General features: G+C 40.6%; 2 protein-coding genes across 5 annotated transcripts in view; one reads left to right on the forward strand and one right to left on the reverse strand.

The window, feature by feature from the left end:
• Positions 1-8,738, reverse strand: part of slf1 (SMC5-SMC6 complex localization factor 1) — an 85,739-nt gene extending 77,001 nt beyond the window's left edge. Inside the window, exons 1-5 of one of the 2 annotated variants that reach the window (XM_061986616.2) lie at positions 8,564-8,738; positions 8,137-8,255; positions 7,983-8,061; positions 2,033-2,258; positions 1,800-1,953 (exon numbers count right to left, since the gene is read on the reverse strand). In XM_061986616.2, coding sequence (XP_061842600.1) covers positions 1,800-1,953; positions 2,033-2,258; positions 7,983-8,061; positions 8,137-8,247 — 570 coding nt within the window. In that variant the 5' untranslated portion in view covers positions 8,248-8,255; positions 8,564-8,738. Of the gene's footprint in view, positions 1-1,799; positions 1,954-2,032; positions 2,259-7,982; positions 8,062-8,136; positions 8,256-8,451 lie in introns of both variants that reach the window. The other variant, XM_061986615.2, reaches the window with a different exon arrangement.
• A 303-nt stretch (positions 8,739-9,041) lies between these two features.
• kiaa0825 (KIAA0825 ortholog) overlaps positions 9,042-13,579 on the forward strand; it is a 573,303-nt gene continuing 568,765 nt past the window's right edge. For all 3 annotated transcript variants that reach the window (XM_061986612.1, XM_061986613.1, XM_061986614.1), the window contains exon 1: positions 9,042-9,411. In XM_061986612.1, the coding sequence (XP_061842596.1) occupies positions 9,333-9,411 (79 nt within the window). In that variant the 5' untranslated portion in view covers positions 9,042-9,332. The remainder of the gene's footprint in view (positions 9,412-13,579) is intronic.

The following is a 13,579-nucleotide window of genomic DNA, read 5'->3' on the forward strand; positions in this document are numbered from 1 at the left end:
TAAAATGACCAAAATAATATGAATGAGCCGGTTACATCATTACGCATACATCGTACCTACAGCATGTATATAAAACATTGTTGGAGGTTTTTTTAAAGGGCTTAAGAGGCGGACAAGATCAAATCTCCAATACATGCATTGTTAGCTGACTCTTGCTAACGTTTATTTACAATTTAGAAAGCATAAACAATAGGGGTGTAACGGTTTTGTGGATACCGCGCTATTTCGGTTTTCAATGATATAGTGACGCCTGACGGTATTTAACAAAACACTTAAGTGTGTATTTTTTTCTGGCACTTTGATAGGGTCTGAAATAAACTACATCTCCCAGAATCCTCTGCGCAGCCCGAGGCGCAAAAGTGGAGGTGCGTAACGCCGTAAACAGAAAGTGAAGTGTGTTCGTAGTGATGAGAGGAATTGTTTTTTTGGACATTTCTTGAAAAATGTCATCATAATATATCCATAACTGTTTGGGTTATGTTGTTAACAAACAAATAAACAATGGGGAAAACATTACCTCTTTGGCGGAGGTATGATAGTCGAAGCACGCCACTTTTGTTTTGAGCGTTTCCAAGCCGACACAGAGCCAGCTGGTCACGGCGTAATCCACGGAGATAATCACCCAAAACAATGTCCAATTTGGGAAATATGAGGAAACTGAAACACTACTTGATAAATCCTCAATCCATGCACCCTTGTTTCCACCACTTATTTCTCTGGATGTCGCGGGGGGCTGGAGCCTGTCAGCCGAGCTGCATTTGGGCGGACGGCAACTTACACCCTGGAAATGTCGCCTTCTCAGAAACGTCATCCAGGAAAGATATGTGAGGCCAACGAAGCCAAACATCAGTTTGTATGGGTATTTACATTATTAAAATTGTTAGGCGAACTATTCTGAGAAACAACATATTCTGGACTGATATGTTGTCCACACTGTCCACACTGCTTGTCAGAGAGCAAAAGTTGAAACTTGAAAGACACTAAAGTGAACATTATTGTTTCACACTGGATGTTTACATTGTCACTTTAAAGACACGCAACTGTATTTTTTTCTTTTTTTAAATAATATTTGCTTCAAACAGTGGATGCTCCTGCACTATTCTTTGCACTTAAAATTCATGTTTGTAGTAAGTAATAAGTATTTTTAGAACATTTTAGCATTGTATGTGTGTTCAATTACAGTACGTGTGTTTATCCTAAACATTCCTGCCACTTCATTTTACACACTATACAATTTTTAAGTATTTTTTTTTTGTGGACAAATAGAACAATAATATCATACCATGATAATATCGTACCGTGAGATTTGATACCGTTACATGCCTAATAATCAATCAATCAATCAATCACAGTTTATTTGTATAGCCAATAATCACAAGTGCCACAAAAGGCTTCACAAACCAAGACATCCCCTGATCTGAATCCACATCCAGGCAAGAAAAAACTCCAAAAGCCCGATAAAAAATAGAAAGACATGTGCTTGTCTCACACAGGGAATAGAGCTCAGTTCTCTTTTAAGATTTAAGAAATGCAGTGTATTTGCTGCAATATGAGGATTATATAACTTCACTGTATGGAGATACACAATTAGCTGCAAGCCTGTCAGCCGGGGACTAAAACAAACCCATACTAGCCAGAAAGGATCGGTGTTTGTAATCGGCATTGAAAGGCATTCATCAGCTATGGCGATCACATACTTTTTCAAGAAAATGGTTACATACCGATCGTTAGCCGATTGATTGGCACATTCCTACTAAACAGTAACTTTGCAAAGAGTAAACATGTTGATTATTACTTACCCCAAAGAGGTGCTTGACAATGTGGCTTACAGGAATGCAAGGAGCATTCTGGGATCTTGCATCATTTGTAATTGGCTTAGCCATAACATGAGTGATGGGGACATCCGCTGGAGGAGGATAGCTGTATACACTGGCATGGCCCGCTTTCAGGAGCCTGATAAAAAATCATTAATCTCCGAGTTTATTGAAATATTATAAAGCATATGCCATATTATTTAGGAGAGTCAACCAACCGTTTGAACACGGGCGAGCGGTTAGTATTTCGGACCATGAGAAGAACCCTCCAGCCCTGGAAGGCCCCGCTTATTTTCCCGCTGATCACTTTCTCTCTCCACTGTCTGACAGGATAGAAGACAGACTTGGTGCCTGTGGAAACAGACAGCTCGTACGGTACCTCCGGGAGCCAGGAACCATTCTTAACGCTGTCCAGAACATAGTTTACAGTAACGACCCACTTTCCTGGTGAGAGAGCAGCAACAGCAATGAGTACACATGGTACAAAGCAGAGTCGTGTCAATTGCCACATTTCTTTTTATTAAGTTTTTTTCCTTGTGTGGATATTGAAAAGCAAGTATTTAGTTTAAATATGTGGACATTTTCTGCTAACAAGTGTAGCAATGCAAGGAAAGCATGACATTTGAAGTCCATGCTGGCAAACTGTAAATTGCAAATGGTATGCGAGTCGGCTTAATCTCTGACCATACTGCATTAGCTATTATAATGAAAATATTGCTTTTAAAAATATGAAAAAAGCTGTATTGGGTCTTCAGCTTAGTGAGAATCTGTAGGAAAATAATACAGCACAAGTGTGTTTTGCTTTTACTTTGGCTTGTTTTGTGTTTTTTTTGGTGAGACCACAGGGCGCTAAAAAAAAATCGATTCACTTCCAAATTGCAATTTTTATTTATTCCCATTCTAAATTGATTCAGAATTTTCGAGAATCAATTAAAATATTTATTTTTTTATTTTGCTAGTTAATTTTTTTCTTTAAGTTTTTTTTTTTAATCGTTAAGATTCAAACAACAATAAATGGTATTATTATTATTATTATTATTATTATTATTGATGCAATTGATTTTATACATTTTTGTTGTTCCTTTTTTTTTAGTACATTGTATTTAATAAGTATTGTATGTGTATGATTTCTTAATTGCTAAGTATTCTAAAGCTTGGATTGGATTGGAGTTGCTCTATTTTGTTTTATAGGATTAACATTCTGTGATTTTGGTGGATAACATTTTTAAAAATTGTTCTTTTTGAAAACGTTTTAAAGCCAACACGGAAGCCAAGAGGAGCGTTTGTATCCTGTCACCCGTTTTGAAAAGGTTTTATTTTAATTCATAAATAAAATAATATATCAAGATAATTGTGTTGAATAGTTTATTCCGAATTGAATTGTCACCCCAAGAATGGGAATCGTGAGGTGCTCAAAGATTCCCGCTTTTAGTTAACAGTAATGGGAAAGAGGGAAAGTGTGATGTGTTTGTTCTGCTCTGCTGCCGCCTGTCTGCTTCCCATTGCATTACCTGGTTTTGGGATGAAGGGGCGGAGCCACGCTCACACACCTGCAGCCTATTTAGACATGGATTACTTAAGCTTCCCTGCCAGTCCACTCATTGCTAGTTGATTGTTTGTTGCTTCATTCTTCACCAAAGACGTTTCCTCTCGCTTGTCTACTTCCTGCAATCATCTCCCGTTTTGGCTCTACAGACACTTAACCTGTCCAGTAGCTCTGTCCCGGTATGGCTGTGCTGTTATGTCCTACACTCCTTTTAAAGGCCTACTGAAACCACTACCGACCACGCAGTCTGATAGTTTATATATCAATGATGAAATCTTAACATTGCAACACATGCCAATACGGCCGGGTTAGCTTACTAAAGTGCAATTTTAAATTTTGCGCGAAATATCCTGCTGAAAACGTCTCGATATGACGACGTCAGCATGTGACGTCACGGATTGTGGAGGACATTTTTGGACAGCATGGTGGCCAGCTATTAAGTCGTATGCTTTCATCGCAAAATTCCACAGTATTCTGGACATCTGTGTTGGTGAATCTTTTGCAATTTGTTCAATGAACAATGGAGACAGCAAAGAAGAAAGCTGTAGGTGGGAAGCGGTGTATTGCGGCCGACTGCAGCAACACAAACACAGCCGGTGTTTCATTGTTACAGTCAAGCTTTACCATTGGCCTGTGGAGAACTGGGACAACAGAGACTCTTACCAGGAGGACTTTGAGTTGGATATGCAGACGCGGTACCGTGAGTACGCATGCAGCTGCGGCTTCCAAACATTTGATCGCTTGCCCGTACGTGCGTGCCGCTATGTGTATGTCACGTACGTAACTTTGGGGACTTTGGGGAAATATATGTGCTGTATGAACTTTGGGGAGGTGAACGGTACTTTGGGCTGTGGGATTGAGTGTGTTGTGCAGGTGTTTGAGTTGTATTGGCGGGTTATATGGACGGGAGGGGGGAGGTGTTTGGTATGCGGGATTAATTTGTTCTCATTAAATATAAGCCTGGTTGTGTTGTGGCTAATAGAGTATGTATATATGTCTTGTGTTTATTTACTGTTTTAGTCATTCCCAGCTGAATATCAGGTCCCACCCGCCTCTCACAGCATCTTCCCTATCTGAATCGCTCCCACTGCCCTCTAGTCCTTCACTCTCACTTTCCTCATCCACGAATCTTTCATCCTCGCTCAAATTAATGGGGAAATCGTCGCTTTCTCGGTCCGAATCGCTCTCGCTGCTGGTGGCCATGATTGTAAACAATGTGCAGATGTGAGGAGCTCCACAACCTGTGACGTCACGCTACTCGTCTGCTACTTCCGGTACAGGCAAGGCTTTTTTATCAGCGGCCAAAAGTTGAGAACTTTATCGTCTATGTTCTCTACTAAATCCTTTCAGCAAAAATATGGCAATATCGCAAAATGATCAAGTATGACACATAGAAAGGACCTGCTATCCCCGTTTAAATAAGAAAATCGCATTTCAGTAGGCCTTTAAGCGCATTGTTTTTTCCAATCCTTTCGAGGTGTGTTTTCTCTTCTTTTTCCACTCATTGTGAGTGCTCCTTTGTTTACTAAACTTTGTTATTACTGGAAGCTGTTCATCTCTGCTCTGAGGTGCTATTCTGGCTTAGCCGATCATAAGGACAAGCGGTGTACCGATCCAATATTGATATCGAACATCGGTTCAATATCAGCAAAAAATAAGTTCAGATTATATTTGTTTGCATCAAAACTCTCCAAAATCCGTCTGCCTTACAAGCAGTCCTACTTCTGCAACTAACATACAAGGTTAGTATTTTCTTGTATTTTAGTGAAGTTATTTACAAAAGGTAAACATGGTAGGCTTTTGGCTAATAGGAGATAGCAGCTACCCAACAGCTAAGCACACAAGCTTAATTGAACAATATTGAAGTCTAAAATCCCACATTTGTCAATATAAACAAGTGTCAATTATAGTTGCATATTACTTACACATACAGTTTCCACTGCAGAATCACATTAGAAAGTATCCAGTAACAAACGTGTCCGCATCATTCAATTTACTGCATTATGAGCTTAATTTATTGAATTATTGGGAGTATTAGGTGTCACCAAAAACTAATTGCCACTCCACTTTTGTTTGTTAGGTTAGCCTTTTTCATACTTTGTTCACTGAGTAATTTCACTTGCTCAAGCCTTTCCTGACATTCCATACTACAAAATAAAAGTGTGTACTATGATTTGTGATGTTGTATCCGATCAATATCGGTATTGGCCAACATCCAATATAGTTATCATATAGGCCTAAGTGACAATGGAACTTACAGCAACATCGGAAATTGTTTGGCATTTCAGTCCAATATTAGTTATACAATTCAATTCAACTCATTGATGACACACATGGAAACAGGCAACCACACTTCTTCAAAAGGTGTGTACCGTTGCTTTATTTTAGGTAAATTGCATTTTAGTATATGGCAAGTCTTGAATTATAGTGAAGGATGTTCTCATTTTAACTTAAAATATTGTGTGTACAGATAATACAGGTTTTGTAATGGTAAAACTTTTTTTTTTTCAAATGGCCTCTTTAATTTGACCCGCAAGACGCCATGAGTTTAACAAAGCATCACCGCAGAGTGCTTTAAAAATAATCTAAAATACGAAGTTGTCTCTAATTGCTACATGTTTGTTACCATCTTGCAGACAATGTGAGTAAATCACATCAATAACCCTTGAAAGTACTGAGAAATAGTGGCACAGCCTTCACATATGACACAATCCAAACAACATTCCCTAGTCATGGTGCAAAAGAAAACAAATGCAACTAACTTAAAGGTCAACACAAATGGTCACACATAACACAACCTGCTCACTGAACATTGCGGATATTATGAAAAATGTCCAAACACCATACAAAACTAAAAATGACACCCATTTAAATCCATTAGAGTGTATGATGGGAAACATTTAAATCACTCTCTCCACACTTATCCATTTTTGGCGCATTTTAGCTGAATGATAACAAAACTTTCAAGAAGGTCGTCACGGAACTAAACAAGGTAGGAGTCAAACTTTCACATACTTTTATTATCTAAATATATATCGATTATATTAATTGTATAGCCATCATATTAATGTATGTATACACACACACACACTATATATATATATATATATATATATATATATATATATATATATAATGTTACTTTGCATGCTTTCGGCCAACGGCCAATTTTTTGTAACCCAATGTGGCCGTCAAGTCAAAAAGTTTGGACACCCCTGATCTAGTGGTAAGCAAAAAATCCCTTGATTAAAGTACAGTCTTTTATTTTCCTTTATTTAAACCGTGTTACTGTTCAAACTGTGTGTAATATAACAGTGACCTACAATGTGAAATATACTTCTTAATTAAAACCTCTGCCTTGTTTTTAATGAATACGTAAGCCTACTACGCTACTGTATTTCAATGACGGTCATTATGGTGGTACCGTATTTTCCGCACTATAAGGCGCACCTAAAAACCACAAATTTTCTCAAAAGCTGACAGTGCGCCTTATAACCCGGTGCGCTTTATATATGGATAAATATTAAGATTCATTTTCATAAAGTTTAGGTCTCGCAACTACGGTAAACAGCTGCCATCTTTTTTCCCCGTAGAAGAAGCGCGCGGTGCATGCTGGGATATGTGACGTTTCATTTCCATTTGTGTGTTTATGTAAAGACCCCAAAATGGCTCCTATTAAGTGTGTTGTCTGTCTAATTATAAATAATGCAGACGAGGCGTGTTAACTGAGTTCTCAACGTTTACTCACAGCGTGCTAACTGCCAGCATACAACGCTTCTCAGGGCTACCGCGCATGCTCGTAACTATCGTTGCATGCTGGGTAGTGTAGTTGTTATATTTGCTAGCTCATAACAGCACATTGAGAGACACGCGTACGCGCTTAATTCAATACTCGCCGTCATTCCGGGTGGATTGACAAAAGACCTCCAGCCGCTAGATATTGGTGTCAACAGGGCATTCGAAGCTAGACTGCTAACTGCGTGGGAACAATGGATGACAGAAGGCGAACACACCTTCACTAAGACGAGGAGGCAGCGCCAGACGACGCCAACATCTGCCAGTGGATCGTAAATTTGCCCAACTTTTCACTTCGGACACCGAAGACGAAGGATTTACGAATGAAGAATAACTTCAGAAAGTGAGCGCTATGTTTATTTTGTGTGTTGTGACATTAACGTTCGAGCAACATTATGTTGCTATTGCTCTGCACTATTTTGAATTTTACTATGTTTGTGATTACACATTTGCGTACATTTTGGGAGTGAACAGAGTTGTTAGAACGCTGGTTTTTAATATATTATTAAAGTTTGACTGACCTATCTGACTGTTTTTTTGACATTCCCTTTAGAGCAGCGTAGGCGCGGCTTATAGTCCGGGGCGGCTTATTGGTGGACAAAGTTATGAAATATGCCATTCATTGAAGGTGCGGCTAATAATCCGGTGCGCCTTATAGTGCGGAAAATACGGTACTTGGAGAGTCAAAAGTTGTCTGAGGTGGTACTTGGGGGCGGGGAGAGTTTGACAACCACACATGCAGAACACTAGGAAGTATTTTAAATATAGAAAATCATAATATGATATGACCCCTTTTAATGTTAATAATATGACTCATTATGACCAACCTGCAGCACAAGATGCCAAAAACTTCTCACTGGATAAAACATGAGGGACTACGAGATGTGTGCAAGCGCTCTGGAAGACCTGAAAAATAACGCAGCATGAATTGAAGCCAGACAGACATCTTTTAGCATGGATATATAATAATGTCGTACTTACTGAGCCCCCAATGTACTTTCCACCCAACTGATGGATGCCCTGGATCAAAAACCTCTTCTCATCCCGAATTTTGATCCCAGAGATTTGAAAGATATGAGAGCAACTTTCCATACTTCCAACTGTAAGACAATGAAGAAAACGGAACCGAGTTCTGTGAACAAAGTGTTGCAGGAACACACTTCACAGTAATTACAGCAAGCAATGCTGCAGCACAGGTCTGACCACAGTCATTGCCATTGCATTTGACCAAGCACACGTTTAAGAAGTACATTACAAGGTCATTTTTATGCATATCAAAACATTAAATAGTCTCACCTAAACTACTAAATAGTGACTATTCATTTCCAGTTCTGTTTTATCTTTGGATGGCGCGCCAAATATTTTCACAATGCAACAATCCGGTATTACGGTAACAAAACAAACGTACGTGTCTCTTGTAGTTGTACCTACAGCCTTACCACCAGAAACACGCGGCATTTAGTTCATCAAAAACATTTACAACGGGCAGCTGAGAAAGGCTCCAGCACCCCCAACGACCCCCAAAAAAGGACAAGTGGTAGAAAAGGGATGTACACGTTTTCATAATATTCGCGCATTTGCTTTATTTCCTGGTTGAGTATCACGTCAACTGATAGTCACCGCACAGACTATAATCTGTTTCGTAGGGGGGGTGAACTCTACTGAAAGTAATATTTAACTACATCCAATACTCTATAGTTCGAGAGTTTGTCAATTTATTTCAGTATTATAAAGGATTTGAAAGGCAAAAATGCCGTTTAAACAGGATAAAACGTTTATATTCCGTTTAAAAATGGTTGTCCACCTTTTACGCGACAAATTGAGCGGGTCCACAAAGCGGAAGTTATCAGGACTCTACCTCCGGGTTGTTGTCACGGACGCTTGTTGTCACCGGAAATGAGAAAATAACTGGATGCTATGCAACGCTGCTTGAGAAACCGAGATCATTGTTTTTGCTGCACAAACTTGCAAACTATTATCTACCGACGAAACCAGTAATGCACCGGGTTTTTTTTTTCCTAACCTTGTCCTCGAAGCTGGGGTTTTCACTGCAACGGTATAACACACTCACGTAACGGTATTAACGTTACACGTGATCATGTAAACATGGCGAGTTTACTGTCATTTGCACACATGCACGTCCGGACTGTGCATTTGTTGCAATGCATTGACTGCAGATGACTCTCTGTGTGTGTGTTGCCATCCTGCAGCGGATGCATACTGCATCAAAAGGAGATCATAAACATTTATTGACAGGTAAGAACTAAAATGTTTTATTTACCTAATTAAACACGATTTTATGCCATTGTTGTTAACAAGCAGTTTAATTAAACACATGTGCATGTCATTGTTAACATGCAGGAGCCGCCAGACAAGGTTTATCTCATCCTAACAGAGAAATATAATATAATAGCTTATTTTGAACATTTCTGAGTCAACATTTTTAACGTCAGTCATATTAATCCTCAGCCACTAATTGTATATCACTTTATTTGTACATTTAGCCTACTTTCATTTTTGTAACTTAAATCAAAACCTGCTAGCCAAGAATGTACAACAATTCTCCTCAACAAAAGAGGAGAAATATAACCTTAGAATAAAATCTATATTAAAACATTTGTATGCACGTACAACACTTAAAACCTTTAGCATTCTGTATGTGGAATTGGCCCTGTGATGAGGTGGCGACTTGTCCAGGGTGTACCCCCGCCTACGCCTGAATGCAGCTGAGATAGGCTCCAGCACCCCCCCGCACCCCCGAACGGGACAAGCGGTAGAAAATGGATGGATGGATGGAATTAAATTATGGAATAGATTAACCAAAGAAATCAAACAACGCATCAATAGGATTCAGTTTAAGAGACTGTTCAAAGTACAAGTGTTCACAAAGTACACAGAACAAGAATTATGATGAACATCTTCACGGTGGCAGAGGGGTTAGTGCATCTGCCTCACAATACGAAGGTCCTGAGTAGTCTTGGGTTCAATCCCGGGCTCGGGATCTTTCTGTGTGGAGTTTGCATGTTCTCCCCGTGACTGCGTGGGTTCCCTCCGGGTACTCCGGCTTCCTCCCACCTCCAAAGACATGCACCTGGGGATAGGTTGATTGGCAACACTAAATGGTCCCTAGTGTGTGAATGTGAGTGTGAATGTTGTCTGTCTATCTGTGTTGGCCCTGCGATGAGGTGGCGACTTGTCCAGGGTGTACCCCGCCTTCCGCCCGATTGTAGCTGAGATAGGCTCCAGTGCCCCCCGCGACCCCAAAGGGAATAAGCGGTAGAAAATGGATGGATGGATCTTGAACCTTTTTTTTTGGTTTTCTTCCTTTTTATTGAGACAAAGATAATGTATTTGTTTAATATTTGTTTGCTTACAATGGTATATTATTTATTTGTTATTTATTTGTTCACTGTTCTGTTACAGAGAACAAGGAAATGGGAAAAAATTGCTATGGTATGAAAAGGGGTAGGATTAAATAAGCTCTGCTTCTTCCTACTCCTTTTCGGACATGCTGTAATGAAACAACTGGAATTGTGTGATGCACTACATTGTATAGTATGCATGTTCCAAATAAACTGAAACTGAACTGAAACATAAAGTCGCATCTTAATGACATTATACTGTAATTTGGCCATAGTTTCCAATGTCATTTGTTTTAATAATTATTTAATGCAATAATTAATCAAAAGCCACATGAGTCACCGTGTTATGTTAGGATATTTTTGGGAAAAAAAACACGATTACTTGTATTACTTCTCATGTAACAGTTTTTATATTTATTTTGCACACAAAAAAACCTATATACACTAGTTTATAGGTTATAATGGTATATAGTGTATGCCACTGATTTTTGCAGAAACATATTGGTATGTTAGCATTTGCCGTTTTAAATTTTCTTGACACTAGTGCACAATTGTTGTAGCATGTATTACTGTACACCTCACACATTGTTTTTACAATGGGTCCATTGCTTTAAATTAGTGGTTCTGAAACTCTTTTCACCAAGTATCACCTCAGAAAACACTACCATAACATTAAAATACAGTAGGGTTGTAGGCCCAAATATTTATTAAAAACAAGGCAGAGGTTTTATTTAACAAATATATTGAATATTTTTTGGCCACTGCAACATTACACACAGTTTGAACAGTAACACTGTATTCAAATATGCAAAAATAAAACACTGCACTTTAATCAAGTGATTCTTTGGCGTACTCCTATATGGCGCCCATCCATCCATCCATCCATCTTCTTCCGCTTATCCGAGGTCGGGTCGCGGGGGCAGCAGCTTAAGCAGGGAAGCCCAGACTTCCCTCTCCCCAGCCACTTCGTCCAGCTCCTCCCGGGGGATCCCGAGGCGTTCCCAGGCCAGCCGGGAGAGATAGTCTTCCCAGCGTGTCCTGGGTCTTCCCCGTGGCCTCCTACCGGTCGGACGTGCCCGAAACACCTTCCTAGGGAGGCGTTCGGGTGGCATCCTGACCAGATGCCCGAACCACCTCATCTGGCTCCTCTCGATGTGGAGGAGCAGCGGCTTTACTTTGAGCTCCCCCCGAATGACAGAGCTTCTCACCCTATCTCTAAGGGAGAGCCCCGCCACCCGGCGGAGGAAACTCATTTCGGCCGCTTGTACCCGTGATCTTGTCCTTTCGGTCATGACCCAAAGCTCATGACCATAGGTGAGGATGGGAACGTAGATCGACCGGTAAATCGAGAGCTTTGCCTTCCGGCTCAGCTCCTTCTTCACCACAACGGATCGATACAGCGTCCGCATTACTGAAGACGCCGCACCGATCCGCCTGTCGATCTCACGATCCACTCTTCCCCCACTCGTGAACAAGACTCCGAGGTACTTGAACTCCTCCACTTGGGGCAAGATCTCCTCCCCAACCCGGAGATGGCACTCCACCCTTTTCCGGGAGAGAACCATGGACTCGGATTTGGAGGTGCTGATTCCCATCCCAGTCGCTTCACACTCGGCTGCGAACCGATCCAGTGAGAGCTGAAGATCTTGGCCGGAGGAAGCCATCAGGACCACATCATCTGCAAATAGCAGTGACCTAATCCTGCAGCCACCAAACCAGATCCCCTCAACGCCCCGACTGCGCCTAGAAATTATGTCCATAAAGGTTATGAACAGAATCGGTGACAAAGGGCAGCCTTGGCGGAGTCCAACCCTCACTGGAAACGTGTCCGACTTACTGCCGGCAATGCGGACCAAGCTCTGACACTGATTATACAGGGCGCGAACTGCCACAATAAGACAGTCCGTTACCCCATACTCTCTGAGCACTCCCCACAGGACTTCCCGGGGTACACGGTCGAATGCCTTCTCCAAGTCCACAAAGCACATGTAGACTGGTTGGGCAAACTCCCATGCACCCTCAAGGACCCTGCCGAGAGTATAGAGCTGGTCCACAGTTCCACGACCAGGGCGAAAACCACACTGTTCCTCCTGAATCCGAGGTTCGACTATCCGGCGTAGCCTCCTCTCCAGTACACCTGAATAGACCTTACCGGGAAGGCTGAGGAGTGTGATCCCACGATAGTTGGATCACACTCCTACATATGGCGCCCATAGTTTGTGAATTACTGCTCTAAAAGGTATAATCCAGTTGAATATTGATGATTTTAATGCCTATTGTTGGCAGTAAAGAGTGTTGTGCTATATCGACGATATACGATTATAAATGATATAAATCTGCCCGCTATATCGTGATAATGCAAGTTGACGACACATTCTAAATGTGTCCCGCAAATTTGACAACGACAAGAGAACACATCCCTTAACACACTGTAACGTATTAGCTAGCGGCTAACGTCCCTCCACAGTGCAAATATGTTTTCTAAATTAGCCACCCTAGCCTCTATAGCAGCAAATAAAGTAATTTTCTTACAAGTATCTTTATCACTTTATCACTTATCAGCTAAACATGCTCCACTACATATCGTATGAGGCTAGGTTAGCCATGCTAACCGCTAAGTTGGACACCTCTTGAATATCGACAGTAATGATACTAAGTATAGTATTTGTATATGGTCGATACTACAGTGATTTGACCAGTATTTTTAATTAGTCCAAACTCTATTGCCGTTTTTCTTATTGTTTTAAAACCTCAGCAAATAGGTTTCTGGACAAAAAGGGAATTTAGGGGGTCAAAACCAAATTATTTAAATGAAAGTTGATAGTAGGAAATAATCTAAATAGTTCATTGATGTCATGTCTGTGTAATCATGTTTTGTTTTAGTCATGTTTTGTTTTGTTTAGTTATTGACTCTTTAGTTTCTGACTTTTCACTGCCTTGTCTTGTTTCCATGGTTACCCATTAGTTTCACCTGTTCCACGTTTGGACTCATTATGCACTCTTGTTTGTCACCATAGCAACCCATTAGTTTTCACCTGTCATGTCACGCACCTGTTTTGAGT

The sequence above is a fragment of the Nerophis lumbriciformis genome, linkage group LG12 (genome assembly GCF_033978685.3).
Source record: "Nerophis lumbriciformis linkage group LG12, RoL_Nlum_v2.1, whole genome shotgun sequence".
NCBI classification, from domain to species: domain Eukaryota; kingdom Metazoa; phylum Chordata; class Actinopteri; order Syngnathiformes; family Syngnathidae; genus Nerophis; species Nerophis lumbriciformis.